This window comes from Tupaia chinensis, unplaced genomic scaffold (assembly GCF_000334495.1).
Source record: "Tupaia chinensis unplaced genomic scaffold, TupChi_1.0 Scaffold000138_1, whole genome shotgun sequence".
In the NCBI taxonomy this organism is placed as follows: Eukaryota; Metazoa; Chordata; class Mammalia; order Scandentia; family Tupaiidae; genus Tupaia; species Tupaia belangeri.
Genome location: NW_006159608.1, coordinates 682,633 through 702,424, shown reverse-complemented (window position 1 = coordinate 702,424; position 19,792 = coordinate 682,633). Strand labels below are relative to the sequence as shown.

General features: G+C 39.5%; 1 protein-coding gene across 1 annotated transcript in view; it reads left to right on the top strand.

The window, feature by feature from the left end:
• CD38 (CD38 molecule) overlaps positions 1–19,792 on the top strand; it is a gene marked incomplete at its 5' end in the record, with an annotated part of 96,188 nt that overhangs the window by 72,824 nt on the left and 3,572 nt on the right. The window contains 4 exons of the mRNA XM_006144904.3: positions 3,140–3,225; positions 4,673–4,746; positions 8,571–8,663; positions 9,490–9,576. Coding sequence (XP_006144966.2) covers positions 3,140–3,225; positions 4,673–4,746; positions 8,571–8,663; positions 9,490–9,576 — 340 coding nt within the window. The remainder of the gene's footprint in view (positions 1–3,139; positions 3,226–4,672; positions 4,747–8,570; positions 8,664–9,489; positions 9,577–19,792) is intronic.

The window sequence follows — 19,792 nt, the reverse complement described above, 5'->3', positions numbered from 1 at the left end:
TTATTTAACTTTATTTATTTATTTGTTTATTTCAATTTGACCAGAGAGGGACAGAAAGAGAGAGAGAAGGCGAGCCGCCAGGTCCGGGACTCGAACCGTGGTTGACCATGTGGGAATCCAGCACCTTTAACCACCACGCCACTTGCTGGCCCCATGTGCCTCTTTTCTTGATTTCCCTTGACCCCAGTTGGTATAGCCATAACACTAACCCAATATCCCTGTGAGGTGAGACCGAAATGAACCTTTTAGGAAGTATCTCTGAATGGTAAGGAAGTTGCCTCTGGTTCTCTTATTCCCCTGTAGAAACCAGAAGCCCAAGGAAATCCTCTGACTGGAGGATGGGGAACAGGAGTGCAAGTCAAAGTGTGACCTTCCTTTTTACCCAATTCAAATTTAATTTTCATTTAGTTAGGCAGACCACAAAGGTGTCTCAAGCTTGTTTCCAAGTCTAAAACTGTCTTAGTCCATTTTGTCTTGCTATGATAGAATACCACAGACTGGGAAATTTATTCATTTATTTTAAAAATATTTATTTAATTTTATTGATTTATTCATGTATTGTTATTTAATCAGAGAAAAAGACACACAAAAAGAGAGAGAGGGAAAGGGAGAAAGCAAGTCACCAGGTCCAGGACTCAAATTGTGGTTGGCCATGTGGGAGTGTTCAGTGCCTTCACAACACCCAGACTGGATAATTTATGAAGAACAGAGCTTTATTTCTCACGGTTCTAGAAGCTAGGAAGTCCAAGAGCATGGTGTTAACATCTGACTAAAGTCTTATGGTGAAAAGGCAAGGAAGCATGCAAAACATGCATAGATGCAATTAATAATCATGGAATTAAAAGATGAATTTGGATGCTATTCCAGTACAGCAAAAAAATGTGATGATGAACATATATTTTGTAAGGTACTTTATTTTTCCTTCCTCCTTTCTTATCTACCTCTTTTCCTCCTCTCTCTTGCTAGTCTTTTCCCCTTTTGATTTTTTTTCTCTCCCTCTCTTTCTCTCTCTCTTCTTTCCTTTGTTCCTACCTCCCTCTCCATCTTTTTCTCTCTCTTTTTTCCTCCTTTCTTTCTTCAGGGACTGGCCCCATAAGCCTTTATTTATTAACTCTTTTATTCTTTTTTTAAGATTTAATTAATTTATTTATTTTAAATAAAAACTATCTATTTAATTTTATTCATTCATTCATTTATTTTAATTTGAAAAGAGACAGTGACAAAGAGAGAGAGAGAGAGAGACAGAGAAAGAGGGAAAGTGAGAAAGCAAGTCACCAGGTCTGGGACTTAACCCATGGTCGGCCATGTGGGAGTGTCCAGCACCTTAGCCACCTCACCACTTGTTGCCTCTCTTTTAATTTTTAAGAAAGATGTTTGCTCTAGGGTACGTGTACCTTACAGAGAGACAGAGAGAGTCAAAAAGAAAGAAAGCATGAAATCACCCACCCCAGTGGGGTGGCCACACCATAATCCCCTTTCCTCCACTTTCCTCTCAGGATTCTGGGCACACATGCACATGTGTGAGTTTTAAGCTGATGTGAGTTTTAAGCTGCTGGGTCTGGAACTCAGCGGTTGACTACATGGGAGTCCAGCGACATAACCATTATACCATCTGCTGGTCCCTATTTATTTTAATTTTTTGACCAGAGAGAGAAAGTGAGAAAGCAAGTCTCTAGGTCTGAGACTTGAACCACGGTTGGCCACATGGGAGTCCAGTGCCTCAACCACCACGCCGCCTGTTGACCCCTTAACTATTTTATTCTCATTGCATAGTTCTTGGACACTACATTGAGTCATTTTTTTTTTCTGTAAAGTTTTTAATTTTATATTTAAGATGTATATTTTGATATATGTATAATATTGAACAGATTACTACACTAAGGATAATTATTGTATCTGTCTCTTCCATAATTACCATACTCTTTTTTGGTGATCTGCCCCCACTCTGGTTCTTACCCTATAGTTCTTAATCTCCTATAGTTAGTCACCAACCTAATATATTTGTTTAATAAATTATCATTTTTCTCTATCGCATTACTATGCAGAGTCACACTCTCCTTTCTTGCTGAGACTGTTGTAGAACTCTTTTAGGATATTGCTTACCTGTTAGGCATCTGGCAACTAGAGTGTTTCTCCTAAAACAGAAATGTGATGGTACTGTCTCCTATGTAAAACCTAAATAGGTATCTTTTGCTTCTAGGGTAAAGTCCAACTTTCTAAATTCCTTCACTTTGCCTGGCCTCTGTCTTTCATGTGCCTTATCTTTCATCCTCCTCTTCCTTACCGCTTCTGCTCTAGTACTAACCTAAACTCATTAGTCTGTCTCAGAGAAGTTCTCTCTGTGTGGAGCAGCTTATTCAATCTCATCTGTCTGAAGACTTCCGTTTATCCTTCAAAAACAAGTTCAATGTCAACCTTCGCTGATGGTGCTACTTTAAAATACATACCCACCCCCAACCCAAGTTGATCTTTCTTTGGTTTATTTGATTACATAATATCATGTGTTCTCTGAAGGCAGGGATCCCATCCAACTCACCTCTTTATCCCCAGGACCTCATACTTATAAATGTTTGTGTATTAGGTCAGATATCCTTGAGAGATGTGACACAGAAATCATGTATTCCTGCTCTGTGTCTCTTGTGTCTCACTGAAGTCTGAGCCTGTCTTGGTGGGCAAGTATGCAGGAAAACTCTGAGGCCATCTTAGCCTAAGCATTTGGAAACCTATGAAGGTGAGGGAGAAAAGTCTGCATAAGAGACAATCCTCAGGAAGCAGAGAAATTGTTGGCAAGAGTGAGCCCTGAGACCTGGCCTATCTCTAATTCTTCCTGCACTCAGTGATAATATTGGGGGCTTGTCTCTGCCAGAAAACTTTTGCTGCTATTTCCCAGAATAATGACTCAAAACTCATCACTGTGTTCCTCTCTGGATTTAGACGGTAAGGTCAGGACTTGGAAAGGGATTCAGGGGACACTTAGTTAAATTGGATTGAGATGTGTCCATTCTCCATCTTCCATCTTGGCAGTGAGGTCATTGGAAAATGGTTCTACCGTGATCAAATAGCTACAGGAGAATGGAGCTTATTTATACTCTTTTTTTCCTTCCAACTTTAATTATTTTCTATAAACTATGTCTTTTAGAAATAAACTACAAGTCTTGCCCAGACTGGAGAAAAGACTGCAGCAACAACCCCCAGTCAGTATTCTGGAAAACAATTTCCCAGAGTGTAAGTACCAAATAGTGAAATTCTAGAATTTTGAAGACCAAAGATGTCATCCAGTCAGAGGTTGGTTTCAACACTTTTTGGATCATAGATTTTTAAGGAAATTTTTAAGGGTTTCACAATTTAATTTCAAATCTTTCCATGGTGTCAATTTCACCTATACAATAAAATTCAGATTCCTTGACAAACAGTCATGGTCCTCCATGAACTAACTTATCTACCCAACATTCCCTTCTCAAACACCATTGTTCGCTTAAACCCTTAGGTCTTGCCATTCATGGCTATCTCAGCCTTTATCTGGGGAAAACCTTTAGGACTTGGTTTCGCTTTGTCTGTTCATTCCTTACCTCCACTACAAAATGCTGGACGCTTTGCTTCCTCATTTCTTCCTTCTCCCCTCTTTTTCTTCCATGCATTTTTATTAGGTGCTCACTTTGTGCCATGCACCAAGTATAAGGCACCCAGTGCTGTAAAGGCAAGAGGGCAGTGAGCCTGTGGCTCTAACAGCCCTTAGTATTGGCAGCTAAACCAGCATTGGGCTCATCACTACACTGTGATATAGTTGATTAATGTGAAGGAGACATGGGGTATTGCAGGGTTCAGAGAAGGGGACCTGAGCTTCAGGAGTCTGGGTAGGTCTCCTGGAAGAAGCACATAGACCATTTTAACTTGTTCATTTTGTTTTCCCCAATGCCTAGCCAAGATTTCTGGTGAATGTTTGCTACACGAAGAAATAAAACTCCTTGATCCATCATATTTATTCATTCGTTCCATTCACTAATTCAAACCTTCTCTCTCTTTTCAGGCTTCAGGTTGCCTCTTCTCTCCTCAGTTTCTCCTTCTGTGATGTTTCTATTTTTCTTACCTCTGAATCATCTTCCCTGCTCCCACTAAATAGTATGTAGGACATGGCATTTAGGGAGAGCTTTCATCTTCCTCCACTAGCAATATTCCTCCTATTCTTCTGGACTTTCGACTACTGAAACACCAAATTGTGAGCAATAATGTTTGAGTTCATTGTTCAAACACTTACAGGAGTCAGCAGATAGTGTGGTGGTTAAGGTGCTGGACTCCCATCAAGTACTGGGCTCAGTGGCTTGACATGCATGCCAAGCATGTGCGTATCTCAGGAGGAAAATGGAAGAGAAAGGACTACAGCATGGCCATCCCCCCCAGGTGGTGATTTTTCACTTTCCCTCTCACCATCTCTCTGGGCACACACGCCCGATGACAAAAACCTTAAAAACAAAACAGAACAAAACTTGCACAATATATAATTGCTTTAAGAAATTTAATGTGAAGCACAATCCCTCCAATGGCTTGGAATAAAAATCACATAATGTTTCTGTGCTAAAATCATAAAGGATATTCTCTCCTTAACCAGCTAATACTAAGCACTATTTTTGGATGGAGCATGCTGAGGAATAATGAGCACTTTTTTTTTTATAAGTTTGCAGAAGCTGCCTGTGGTATGGTCCATGTGATGCTCAATGGATCCATCAGTAAAGCCTTTGACAAAAACAGGTAAGTATTTCTTTGCATCCTATTTGTGGGATTTATCACAGCCTCCTGTTGGCTATTTCATTCCTAGATAGAATTTGCTTTTCATGTTTCAGACCAGGTAAAGATTTGGGCTAGGGACCCGCAGTTAGCGTAATGGCTACGTCGCTGGACACCCATGTAGTCGACCGTGGTTTGCGTCCTGAACGTGGTGGCTTAAACTCACTCCGGGCGCATATGCGTGCGTTCCCAAGATCCCGAGAGGAGAATGGAGGAGAAGGAATTGCGGCGTGGCCATCCCCCCTGGGGGGTGATTTCTCGCTTTCTGTCTCTCTGTCTCTCTCTGTCTGGCGAGTGCATATACCCTATAGCAAAAACCTCTTAAAAAAAAAGATTTGGGCTAAAAAAGGTAACAATTTCATATTCTCTGGAGAAATTTGTTTTTCTAAGTCAGAGATTTTGTCTGATTTTTTCTTTGTCTAAAATCCTGTAATGGTCCTAACGGCCATTGCACTATATCAACCCCTGCTTTTTACTTTTCAGGGCCTGTATAATTCTCCCAACTTTCTCCCCATTACACTACACCTGCACATTTCCCACCTTCGTTCATGCTGTTCCCCCATATGGTCTGCCTCCCTTTGCTGCTGCTTCTGCCTGTATAAACCCACACCATCCACAAAGGTCTAGTCTGACTCCTTGACTCCTCTATTCCCCGTAATGGGTGTGAATCTCAATTCAGCAGCAAAACTACTGCTGGGAATACCTGGCACAGTACTATGCTCTGGACCTTCAAGATCTCTTTGCAGGCGGAATCGACATCTGATTAAGACTGTTGACAGAAATTACCAACTCTGCAAAAATAATAATTAATGAGGCTTACTTCAAGCAGAATGTGTGTGACCTAGGCCCCAAACATGCCTTTCTTGGGGTGATTAGGTACAGGGGTTCTTTTTACTTGATTTTGAGAGACAAAGTTTGAAATTTAGTGAAGAGTTATTTTAGGGGCCAGCAGTTAGAGTAATGGCTATGTTGCTGGACTCCCACGTAGCCAACTGCGGTTCGAGTCTCGGACCCGGTGGCTTAAACTCATGCCAGGTGCATGTGCGTGCGTGCCCAAGATCCCGAGAGGAGAATGGAGGAGAAGGGATTGCAGCGTGGCCATCCCCCCTCGGGGGTGATTTCTTGCTTTCTGTCTCTCTGTCTCTCTCTGTCTGGTGAGCACACGTGCCCTATAGCAAAAAAAAAAAAAAAAAAAAACTCTCAAGAAAAAAAAAGATTTATTTTATTAATCTGGCCCAAAAAGGAGGGACATGTGGGAGAGGAGGGACTTGTAGGCTATAGGTGGGTTTTATAGTTTTTAGGTTGGTGATTAGGAAAAGAGAGGTTGCTGGAGTTGGCAGGTGGCGTGGTGGTTAGAGGCGCTGGACTCCTATGTGGCTGACCTTGTTTTGAGTCCTGAAACTAGCAGCTTGCTTGCTCACTTTCTCCACCCTGCTCCCCTTTCTCTCTGGTCAAATTTAAAATAATGATGATAATTATAAATAATGTTAAATAAAATAATTCTTTTTAAAAAAGGAAAAGAAAAGGTGCTAAAATCAGAAAAGAATGTTCTTTAACAGAGATAAGGAGGCTTAATATACATCCCAATGATACTATGCCAGGGACAGGATGTAGGGTGAGTCCTATTACCAATGGATCAAAATGGTCTGTTAATGTTTGCAGGTGTGACTCCCTCCAGGCCCTCTAATAACTTTTTTAAATAGAAAAAAAACAGACTTCTATCCTCAAAAGTGACCTCAAGAGGTCATTATTATTACCTGTGTGACCTTAGCCAAGACACCTAACCTCTGTGAGCCACTGTACTATACACCTGAAGAGGTGATGGTGATACAAAGATTAACTGATGGTGTGCGAAGTGATGAGCCACTGAATGCACACTCAGTCTGCTCACACCCATGACCTCTTTGCTTGACCCCCCTCTATACTTACTGTTTACACATTGATAGTCTTTTTTGGCCTTATGCTCTCCAATCTTTCCCCAGATAAGGCCGATTGAAGGAGGTAGTATATGTTAATTTGCCCTGGTAACTCTAGGTGCCCCAAATTTTCCCTCTTACCTGTTTTAATATTTAGTCCAAAAGAAGCATTCATCCTTTTGTCTTCAGATCTCAGTCTTGTGGATGAAAGTATTAACAATTCAGAATTTTATAATCTGATATTAGGAATACAAGTATTTGCAACAGAAGTGGCAGTGTCAGAAACTAACAGGGAAGAATTTAGGAATGGGATTGGGACAGCTCTAAGGCTTGCTTCTCAAATTTCACTGTGTTTGTAAACTGCCTGAGGATTGATCAACTACAGAATAACTCAGCAAGTGGTGGTGGGCTGCCCTTCTGCAGGTCTCCTTAGATCCCAGCTGGTGCTCATTATGCTGGTATAGGACTACTGTTTGAATGGCAGATTGCTTATTTATTTATTGAGGTCAGAGGGTAGGTAGGAATTGGCAGCAAAGGGCAAGAGGAAAAGGATTAAGAAATGTTCTATATCTTGATTATGGTCGTATGAGTTATGATTCATGGTCAGTTCCCTTAAAACGGGTGCATTTAAATGTGTATGAATTACACCTCAAGAGAATTCATGTTTTGGGACCAGCAGTTAGAGTAATGGCTACGTCACTGGACTCCCATGTAGTCGACCGCAATTCGAGTCCCGGACCTGGTAGCTTAAAAAACTCATGCCAGGTGCGTGTGTGAGTGCCTAAGATCCCAAGAGAGGAGAATGGAGGAGAAGGGATTGCAGCACGGCCATTCCCCTGGGGGGTGATTTCTTACTTTCTGTTTCTCTGTCTTGTGAACACACGCACCCTACAGCAAAAAACCTCTCAAAAAAAAAAAAAGAGAGAATTCATATTTTGAACTCTACAAAACTGAAAAGATTGAGAAGATATGGAATAATGAGAGAAAATAAGTTCCCAGGAAAATATATATTCAGTTGATTTTGACAAAGGCACTAGTTATTTTATTTATTTATTTATTTATTTATTTATTTATGGAGAGGTTTTTGCTACAGGGCGCATGTGCTCGCCAGACAGAGAGAGACATAGAGACAGAAAGTGAGAAATCACCCCCCAGAGGGGATGGTCACGCTGTAATCCATTCTCCTCCATTCTCCTCTTGGGATCTTGGGCACGCACGCACACGCGCCTGGCGTGAGTTTCAAGCCATCGGGTCCCGGACACGAACCGCGGTCGACTACGTGAGAATCTAGCGACACAGCCATTACGCTAACTGCTGGTTCCCGGAACTAGTTATTTTAATGGAGAAAATTTTCTTTTTTCTTTTTCTATCCAAGCAAACGATATAAAGAATACAAAAGAAAAAAATACAAGACAAGTCAACAATTAGCTTGTCATTATTGGGATACATAGAAATATCATCATGCATACTAAAATCCTAATAAGCATACATAATTAAACCAATTTATGAAATAGACTGCCATGCAACAGAAGTTAGTTCATTTCATAATACACATGTTCTATTTTTCTTTTTTTTAACTTACATTTTTCCATCTGTCAAATGTTTCCTACTCTTGTACCTTGAATGGCAAGTATTCAAAGAATCAACATCAATGCACAGATTAAGAATCTTATTTTGAAAATCTTGTTAATTGATGGTCATGTTGAATGAGAAATGTGACTGATGGGTCAGTTTCCAAAGTAGATCCTAACTGGTGGTCTTGCTGGGTTTCACTAGGTGGGAGAGGGATGGAGGGATCAGGGAAGGTGGGCAGTAAGGATACCTGAATACATAGGTTGAGGTTGACAGTGTTCCTTTTCTCCTCTGTCTTAGCATTCTTGGAAGTGTGGAAATCCTTCATTTGAATCCAGAGAAGGTTCATACACTACAGGTCTGGGTGATGCATAGTGTTGGAGGAATTTCCAGGTATATTTTACTACCTGTACCATGAGAGCCCCAAATCTGACAGGGCCTGCCCATAATGTATATCAACTCCAAAAAAGTCACCCAGGAGTCCATGAGTTTGTTCAATTTAAGGGATGCCTCAATGGCAGCTGATCAACAAGAGATCCATGCCACATTGCTGTATAGCAGTCAGTTACATATACAGTCAGATCAAAGCAACTGTCATTAGTGGGGTCCGGTAGGCTTTCTGTCTCTCAGTACCTGGATCTGGTTATTGTCTCTACTGTTTGAAGATGACATTAATTACAGTAAAAATTACTTATCTACTAACAGAATTAACAAATTATGCTCCCTATGTATGAGTGCCCGGGGCCTTGCTATATGTATGTGCTTACTCACTCTCTTAGACTGGGCTCCAGCTGGGAGCTCTTAGGGCACAGGGAAAGGCTGTATTCCTGTGAGAACAGTCTTAGCTGGGGGTTTGGGGAAGAAATGTCAATGTGCAAGGCATACCCTACAGTACCAAGTGATTTATTAAATCACTCCACAAAAACATCCATAGTCACGAGAATGCAGTGGGAACAGACTGGCTTAGGAGGTGAATGGAGCCTTACTATACATTTAACCCATCCCAACAACCTCTTAATCTTATCTCCACAATGGATCTCTAAGTGGTTCACCATCAGTTCCCTTGCACCTGAGAGCTCCTATAGGCTGGATTTATGCTGCACCTCTTTCTCCCAGGGTCTTGTCAAGGGTCTGCTTCAAAAAAATAAATAAATAAATAAAAACTAAGGAAATGTTTGTGAAGGCTTGCCATTTTAATACTTTCTTCTTTCTTCCGCAGTGATTCATGCTCAGGTTCCTCAGTAAATGAACTGAAAATGATAATAAACAAAAGGAATATTGCATTCGTCTGCCAGGATGACTACAGGTAATGGACTTCTGCTTGAAGGAAACAGGACTGTCTTGACATCTGTAGGCATTTCTCCTTTTCTTGGCCTCCTCTGGGATGGAAAGGCTGCATAAGTCTCCCTTAGGCATTGATGGGGCTCTCAGATAGTGACCTAGGATGTTCTCTCTCCTTCCCCCAAGCATAGCCAGGGCCTTCACATGGCCACCTATCCCTCATCCTTCTCTTCCTTTCTATCTGCCTCAAGCAGCAACTCACCTTTGAAGCTGACCTAGCCTGTGAGGGCATATTTCTTGGTTTCTAGTGTGAGCAGTCCAGCCCAGGCCTTACAGGCCTGCTAGGTTTCAGGTAAACAAAAGCACATTTTCCTAAGACCTTTCTCCCAAGTCATAAAATCTTTGTGACTTGGCATAATTTTGCATATGAAGTTTACTTAGTTGGTTCTAGGTATAAGTTGCCATATAGCAGTCTACCAGAATTTACCTAATTTAAATTTTAAAAATTACCAATATTTCATGTTTATTGTAAAATAGTTTAAAATATAGATAGTACTTATTTTTCTTTTTTAAAGTACATTTTATTTCTTCCATGAGTAAAGAGACAGAGAAAAAGAGAGACAGAAAAGACAAAATGCCAACACCTCCAACAGAGTCTTGATGTCAGATCCACCCCCAGCTTCAGCTGGCCCTGTATCATGGACACAAACATGTTTGGCATACCCAGGATGGGCTCTGGGATGTGACACTAGAACCTACTCACGTGGGTCAGGCTTGTAGAGCATTGCATTTTACCGTTGTGCCACCATCCAGATGGGTACATTACATTTTTTTTTTTTTTTTAATTTGCTATAGGGTGTGCATTCACTGGAGATGGAGAGCAGGAGGTGGGGGAGAGAAAGCGAAAAAGCAAGCCCTCCATCACCGGGGGGAGGGATGACTATCCCATCTGTTCTCCTCTCCGGATTCTGGGCATGCATGCACATGTACCTACTGTCTTCCTTGCGCCAGCAGGTCTGGGATTCGAACTGCACGGTTGGCCACATGGGATCCAGCTGCCATCTGATTGGTCCAGGGCATGCATTTTTAAAGTCACTTGTAACTGTTTTCAAAACTGGGACCAACCTCCTCACGTTTAAGTAGTTGTGACCATTGATGTAAGGTAGGGACTCATTGCTAATAGCATCTTTGGAGATTTTTCTCTCCCCATGTGTGATAGCTTAGAACAAGACTTATAGGGAGGAAAAGTTTTCTAAGAATGTAGAAGCTGAAATGCTAAAATGTTTTTCCTGTCTCCTTCATGTTAGCACTCTCTCCCACCAGCCACATCACAAAGGTGAGAGAGATTCAAGGGGCTCTTGTTTCCCAGTGACCTGAATTCCTGCAGTCAGCTGGATCCTATCTGCAAACTGCCAGAAAAATCACATAAGCATTCTGCAGCAGTTAGATGATAGAAAGAGAAAAAAAACAGCTAACTGTAAGATAAATCTCACAGACATCTGACCAGTCTACACTATTTGAAGGTATCTTGTATGGGGAAAATAGAACAGTAGAAACTTCAAAAAAGATTGGGAAATGAAAGTGAGGCTTGTCTTTTTTCTGATATTAAACATTTCCCTTTCTCTCATCAATGGCCAGAAGTTCTTGTATTAAAGCCCTTCAAAGGGATTAGCAGTTGGCATAATGGCTACGTCACTGGACTCCCATGTACTCAACCACGGTTCGAGTCCCGGACCCGGTGGCTTAAACTCACGCCAGGAGTGTGTGCGTGTATGCCCAAGATCCCAAGAGGAGAATGGAGGAGAAGGGATTGCGGTGTGACTATCCCCCCAGGGGGTTATTTCTTGCTTTCTGTCTCTCTCTTTCTGGCAAGCACACATGCCCTATAGCAAAAACCTCTCCAAAAAAAAAAAGAAAGAAAGCCCTTCAGGTACTCTATTTGTGCCTATTCCAGGTCCCAGTAGAGCTCTCTCCTATCTGGAAAGAACACATAGGCAGAGCTTCCACCTGTACTTGTACAGACAGCGATCTATGTAGGAAGCAGGCCATTTGTTAGCCAACACCTGTTATTAGAGCACAGGGCCCATGTTATAACTGAGAATCATGACTTTGAAGTACAGATGGTTTTTTTTTGTTTTTTTTTTGTTTGTTTTTTTTTTGTTTTTTTTTTTGACAGATTTTCACTGTAGGGCGCGTACGCTCGCCAGACAGACAGAGAGAGACATAGAGACAGAAAGCGAGAAATCACCCCCCAGTGGGGATGGTCACGCTGCAATCCCTTCTCCTCCATTCTCCTCTCGGGATCTTGGGCACGCACGCACACGCGCCCGGCGTGAGTTTTAAGCCACTGGGTCCGGGACACGAACCGTGGTCGACTACGTGGGAATCCAGCGACATAGCCATTACGCTAACTGCTGGTTCCCGAAGTACAGATGTTTTGTCTCTAGGAAAGCCCAAAATAAATGTCAGGAAGATAGATATGGATGGTAGTTTAAATCTTTTCATATACATTTACAATGTATATGAAATATACATTTCTATTTTAGTAAACTTTTGTCTAGCTGTTTTGGTGTAACTGTTTAGTAAGCAAATGGAAGTGTGCACATTTATACAGATGAGGCCTCCTAATGATTCTAATATTCCCTTAACTAATCCTACTAAATATTTGGCTGCATATCCTTCAAGACTCCTTTTCTTTTCCATACTCACACAGTTCTGATAAAATGTACACAGAATTGCCTAACAATTTAACCAGTAGAGTGAACAGAACACGACAATACTTTTTTGGATTACTTTACCACCTAATGGTCAGCATGTTAACATCTGGTTAGCACTCCCTATGGTTTGTAAAAAAAAAAAAAAACATCTTTTAAAGGGCACACTCACCTCTCTATATCCACTTCTAAATGCTTCAAAATATACCCTGTGTCCATCAAAACGTTATCCAACATCTGAAGGCTCATTTTAGTGGACCACTGGATATGAATATTTACATATTTATATAGAGAGATCATATTTACAGCAAAATTGCTGCTGCTTTTCCAAATTAAACAATACTACTAATAAAATAAAATTTAGTAGGGCATGTGTGCTCGCCAGAAAGACAGAGAGAGACAGAGAGACAGAAAGCGAGATTTCTCCTCCATTCTCCTCTCGAGATCTTGGGCACACATGCACACGCGCCCAGTGTGAGTTTCAGCCGCTGGGTCCGGGACTTGAATCGTGGTTGACTACGTGGGAGTCCAGCGATATAGCCATTATTCCAACTGCTGGTCCTTCTTTTCCAAAACTGAACTCCCAATAAATTAGAAACTAATTTAAAACCATTGTTATATTCGTCTCATTTAATATAATGCAAAGAAAACTTTGAAAATCCTTAATAGTCTTAGTAAGATTCCTTTTTCATTATAGTTTTTCTTTTAAAAAGATGATACTTTTCCTAGAATGTTTCATGTGGGGGATCCCAGGTTATATTTGTGAGGATAGAGTGACCCTACACTTGTAGCCTTTGTTCCCAGTGAGTCATGATAGTTACCCGAACATAAACCTGAGATGACCCATTATGGAGAGCAGCCAATCTGAAAACATGTGATTAAAACATGTGCCTGTAGACACATGCAAATATGTGCTTCCGTAGCTACTCTAGCAGGGCTATTGAGAAGCATCTACATACGAAAGCAGTACCTGCCAGTTGTCTACTGCCGGTTGTCTAGTGATAGAAAATTGTTTGCATAAGGAACTAGTATTTTGCTGAAAAAGGTTGTGTAATTGCTGTGCCTGTGTTTCTGGAGTGTCTGAAACAAACCACATTTGCTCTTACCAAATATAACAGCACCAGGGAGGCCGGTGTGAGATCTAATGTGGCAAATGAAAAGTGGGCACTTCCATCCACGCACAAAATCTTGGATTATAGCCATTTGGAAAAAGTTTTTAGAAAAATGTTAAACAAAGTAATTACCTATGGATAATAAGATCTGAACAACCCTAGTTAAAGATTTGACAATGATTTACAACTGATAAAGAAATTTGGCAGTATTTATGCATATACTAGTTTAATATTATCTGTAACCACCTGATTAATACCATATCATTGACTTTTAGGAATTTTAAATTATTTTGGAATATAAATACATATATAAATACAGAACACATATATAACATTTATTTACAAATATATAACTTATTTAAACATATAACAATAAAATTAAAATTACTTGATTTGACAATGTTTTCCAATATCATTTAATACCTTAAAAGAAGCCCGATTGATTTAACACATCTTTTGGATGTTTTAGGGGGCCTCTGTAAACATCCAAAAGGTATTCTGAGGTCAAAAAAGCTTAATTTAGAATTTGATTTTGAGGAAAACTTGTCAAAGATAGCAAAAGCTTAAATATTTAATTGTCTGTAGAAAATGAAAGTTAACTGTTTTAAACATTTTAGGGATGAAAAGGGTTAACTTAGTTGTCATTAAAACAAAATACATGGCAGACTACATAAATAAACAACTCAAAGACCAATATATGGGTTACATATATTGTTATTAGTTATAAATAACCCAATACACGGGTTATTTATAATTATTATAAGAAATGTACTTTTTATTATTTTTAGCCAGAAGTCCTGTAACTGAACCACAGGAAAATTAAAAATTAAACTTTAGGAAAATCAGTCTTATTAAACAGGACCTAAACTTTTTTTTTTTTTTTTTGCTTTGTTTTGATTACCTCTGAAAAACAAAATGTTAAAGTTTAGTCACTAATCCATTTTCCCTGTTGGTCATATATTTACTAAGTAACATATAACATATAATATAAATATTAGCTGTTTCATTGAATGGATGACTAATCATCCATTAATTATTAATAATTCAATAATTATTCTCAATTATAAATTAAACATGATGTTGCCTGACAAATAAAATTTTGGACAAAATATTAGTCAGAAATCGTGAAGATCTTCATTTATATTGAAACTAGCTTATTTGTTAATGATTTTAAGTTACGTGAACTAGAGGAGTATTTAAATTAATTTGTCTGAGCGCTCTTTTTCATAAACCAAATTGAAAGGAATTCCTTAAGGCCTTCAGGCCACATGATTGGCTGCTCTCCACAATGGGTCATCTCAGGTTTATTTGCAGGCAACTATCACGACTCACTGGGAAGAAGGGCTACAAGTGTAGAGTCACTCTACAGACATACAACATACAGTATGTAATACAACGTATCATATGTATGCACACACGTACACCTGCAAAAAGATTTTAAAACAATCTCCTAAGTCGGTTTTATGAGAAAATGTTTGTGATAAGACAAGATTTTTGAAGCGAATTTCTAATGGGAGTGCCTTCCAGTTGATCAACAGCGAATACCACTAGAGCACTTGGAATGGGCTTAAGTGAGAGTACTTTGGGAAAAACAAATGCAGTAACACAGGCAAATTATGTAACATGATCAGACGGGTAATGACAATCAATCTATTGGGAAGAAAATAGCCACATTCACACTGTCCTTGATCATTTTTTATTCCAAGGCAAGAGATTACATTTACTTAAGAGGCCAGTTGTAAGCAGTAAGCGAAAGTAACACTTGTCCATTAGTGTTTATGCCTGATTTTTACAGAACACCAATACTAGACATTTTCTTCTCATAAAACTGTAGTTCTAAAAGCGATTTATCAGAAATTATTTATGTGGTTACATAATTTAAAAATTTTTGTTATTTTCCCAATCATTCCCCTTTTTAAAAAAAATTTTTTTTGAGTATGGGTTGGGCAGTTTATAACAGAATGTTAGGACTAAACAGTATTTAGAGGAAGCTCTGAGATTCACAGAATTTTTCAAAGGGAAGCTACAGGTGGGAACTGTGGAAGTCAAAAAGAACTTTAAAAGATTAGTATGTTGAAAATTTTCTAATTAATGAATTTAAGAATAGCATTAACAAGTTTTGGAAGGATTTTGGAGGATATCCATACCTTTGTAAAAGGAGGCAAACAAGTAGAGTCCTAATTATTTAATGTAAAGCAGATAGGAGAGATTCCAGAAGTCTTTTGAAAATAAAATTAGCTCTTTTACAGTGTTCTTCAGAGGTTCTAACAACCTAGGTACTTGTTAGAATCTGTTCCATTGGAAGCAATCTTGAAACTGTCAATGACAAAACTGAAAATAGTGAGAACAAAGTATACAGTTATTTTTATTGTATAAATAGTATTTAAAGATAATTACCTAATTTGTTACTAACGGCATTACATTAGTACAATTAGTTTTATTTATTATTTATTATTACTATGTATTACTATTTACTATTTATTACTACTTATTATCTTAATAGACTGGGGAATTAAATGCCTCCAGAAAGGCCATTAAGGTTACAGTTTTGTATGTAGAAGTTTACATATTTACCAAAACACTAAATTTTTAGCAGTTTAGCTTTTAGTACGTAGCAGTGTCATTTTCATTGTCCTAAAAATGTCTAATATAATCTACTGTTCCCCCTTTCTTTTTCGGAGCAATAGCTGCTTTAGGAGAGGCATAGTTTTAACAAAATGTGTCCTGCCTCCTGATCAGAGACCATTCACGATATGGCCTGTGACAAGCGGGAAATAAAATCTTGATACAACTCACTAGGTCCCTGTCGTATACTGATCAAACCACTTGTCCCTCGATCCTGACCAGGGCGCCTTTTCCGGCAATTCCTGCATCTCATGCTAATCTGCTGGTATGCCCGTGGAGTGTATCCAATTTGTGCGCCAGTATTGGCCTGCTTTCTTGTTCCAGTTAACATTTCAACTGTGATGGGTATTCCATGTTGTTCACTCCTATTCGCCTGTTCTTGGGCTTCCTCAAACCAGTTAGATTTCCACAAAAGATAATCTCCTCCTGATAAGCATGCCTTGCCTAGCACCTGCCAATCATTGGGGGTAAACGCAGATTGCGTAGCTGTCTCTAATACCGCAATTGTATAAGGTGCCCCGGGACCATATTGTGTACAAGCCGTTTTCAATTCTTTTAGCGTTTTAAAGGATATTGGCTCATGCTGACGTTGATTTGATTTGGATTGTCAGGATTGGGAGCCTCTATAACCAGGCACAATTTAAATCCCGATGTATCCTCTCCTCTGCCACCAATGCCAAGCTCTCTGGAGGGGCGTTAAAGTGGGAGTTGTTCTTTCTGTCCTAGCGCCATTCGATGTGCAGTTAGGTTTTGACTGGGAAGTAGCAGGTCACAGCGGGGGAGTACTAGGCCTAAGGGCAGCAGCTCCTTTCTCCTCCTGCCCTGCAACCCCTTTGGAATCTGCAGTCTTAAGTCTAACTTTACAAGACTGTCGTTTTCTTTACCAGGTATTACTCTGTATCCTCGTCTTTAGTTACAAACTCTGATATTTTAGGACAGAGGGAGGCATAGCCCTCCGGAGTGTTATTTGGTGGTTACTGAACCAACTCCAGTTTCTTTTGGAGGGTTTTGTTTCAAGTACTCCTTAATTAAATTCCACAGGGAGAAAGCAAAGATGGGAATCTTGTTAGGACCCTCTGTTGTATACCGTTTCCTGATCCTGTCCCAAATTTCCTCATAAACTGTTCCTTATTCTGGGAACCAAGGGCATGTTTTCTGCACAAAAATGAAGAACTGACGTAACTGTTTGACACTAACTTTATCGCCCCTAGCTTTTAACATATAAGACAACACATGAACATACATTTTCCTTTCTTTCGACAATTTTGTCCCCATGTTTTACACCCAGTAATAATAGAATCCACTCCTTTTCTTATTCTATAATCTCTTTATTTTACTCTGGTATCTCCTTACTCTGGTATCTCTCTCTTCTACTCTGGTATCTCTTTTACTCTAGCATCTCTTTCTCTTTTACTCTTACTTTTTGCTATAGGATCCTTACCTTACTCAATAATATCCGGCCAACTGCTAGGATGTCCACTCGTCCGACTCTTTCCTCATCTAAAAGCGATTTATCAGAAATTATTTATGTGGTTACATAATTTAAAAATTTTTGTTATTTTCCCAATCATTCCCCTTTTTAAAAAAAATTTTTTTTGAGTATGGGTTGGGCAGTTTATAACAGAATGTTAGGACTAAACAGTATTTAGAGGAAGCTCTGAGATTCACAGAATTTTTCAAAGGGAAGCTACAGGTGGGAACTGTGGAAGTCAAAAAGAACTTTAAAAGATTAGTATGTTGAAAATTTTCTAATTAATGAATTTAAGAATAGCATTAACAAGTTTTGGAAGGATTTTGGAGGATATCCATACCTTTGTAAAAGGAGGCAAACAAGTAGAGTCCTAATTATTTAATGTAAAGCAGATAGGAGAGATTCCAGAAGTCTTTTGAAAATAAAATTAGCTCTTTTACAGTGTTCTTCAGAGGTTCTAACAACCTAGGTACTTGTTAGAATCTGTTCCATTGGAAGCAATCTTGAAACTGTCAATGACAAAACTGAAAATAGTGAGAACAAAGTATACAGTTATTTTTATTGTATAAATAGTATTTAAAGATAATTACCTAATTTGTTACTAACGGCATTACATTAGTACAATTAGTTTTATTTATTATTTATTATTACTATGTATTACTATTTACTATTTATTACTACTTATTATCTTAATAGACTGGGGAATTAAATGCCTCCAGAAAGGCCATTAAGGTTACAGTTTTGTATGTAGAAGTTTACATATTTACCAAAACACTAAATTTTTAGCAGTTTAGCTTTTAGTACGTAGCAGTGTCATTTTCATTGTCCTAAAAATGTCTAATATAATCTACTGTTCCCCCTTTCTTTTTCGGAGCAATAGCTGCTTTAGGAGAGGCATAGTTTTAACAAAATGTGTCCTGCCTCCTGATCAGAGACCATTCACGATATGGCCTGTGACAAGCGGGAAATAAAATCTTGATACAACTCACTAGGTCCCTGTCGTATACTGATCAAACCACTTGTCCCTCGATCCTGACCAGGGCGCCTTTTCCGGCAATTCCTGCATCTCATGCTAATCTGCTGGTATGCCCGTGGAGTGTATCCAATTTGTGCGCCAGTATTGGCCTGCTTTCTTGTTCCAGTTAACATTTCAACTGTGATGGGTATTCCATGTTGTTCACTCCTATTCGCCTGTTCTTGGGCTTCCTCAAACCAGTTAGATTTCCACAAAAGATAATCTCCTCCTGATAAGCATGCCTTGCCTAGCACCTGCCAATCATTGGGGGTAAACGCAGATTGCGTAGCTGTCTCTAATACCGCAATTGTATAAGGTGCCCCGGGACCATATTGTGTACAAGCCGTTTTCAATTCTTTTAGCGTTTTAAAGGATATTGGCTCATGCTGACGTTGATTTTGATTTGGATTGTCAGGATTAGGAGCCTCTATAACCAGGCACAATTTAAATCCCGATGTATCCTCTCCTCTGCCACCAATGCCAAGCTCTCTGGAGGGGCGTTAAAGTGGGAGTTGTTCTTTCTGTCCTAGCGCCATTCGATGTGCAGTTAGGTTTTGACTGGGAAGTAGCAGGTCACAGCGGGGGAGTACTAGGCCTAAGGGCAGCAGCTCCTTTCTCCTCCTGCCCTGCAACCCCTTTGGAATCTGCAGTCTTAAGTCTAACTTTACAAGACTGTCGTTTTCTTTACCAGGTATTACTCTGTATCCTCGTCTTTAGTTACAAACTCTGATATTTTAGGACAGAGGGAGGCATAGCCCTCCGGAGTGTTATTTGGTGGTTACTGAACCAACTCCAGTTTCTTTTGGAGGGTTTTGTTTCAAGTACTCCTTAATTAAATTCCACAGGGAGAAAGCAAAGATGGGAATCTTGTTAGGACCCTCTGTTGTATACCGTTTCCTGATCCTGTCCCAAATTTCCTCATAAACTGTTCCTTATTCTGGGAACCAAGGGCATGTTTTCTGCACAAAAATGAAGAACTGACGTAACTGTTTGACACTAACTTTATCGCCCCTAGCTTTTAACATATAAGACAACACATGAACATACATTTTCCTTTCTTTCGACAATTTTGTCCCCATGTTTTACACCCAGTAATAATAGAATCCACTCCTTTTCTTATTCTATAATCTCTTTATTTTACTCTGGTATCTCCTTACTCTGGTATCTCTCTCTTCTACTCTGGTATCTCTTTTACTCTAGCATCTCTTTCTCTTTTACTCTTACTTTTTGCTATAGGATCCTTACCTTACTCAATAATATCCGGCCAACTGCTAGGATGTCCACTCGTCCGACTCTTTCCTCAT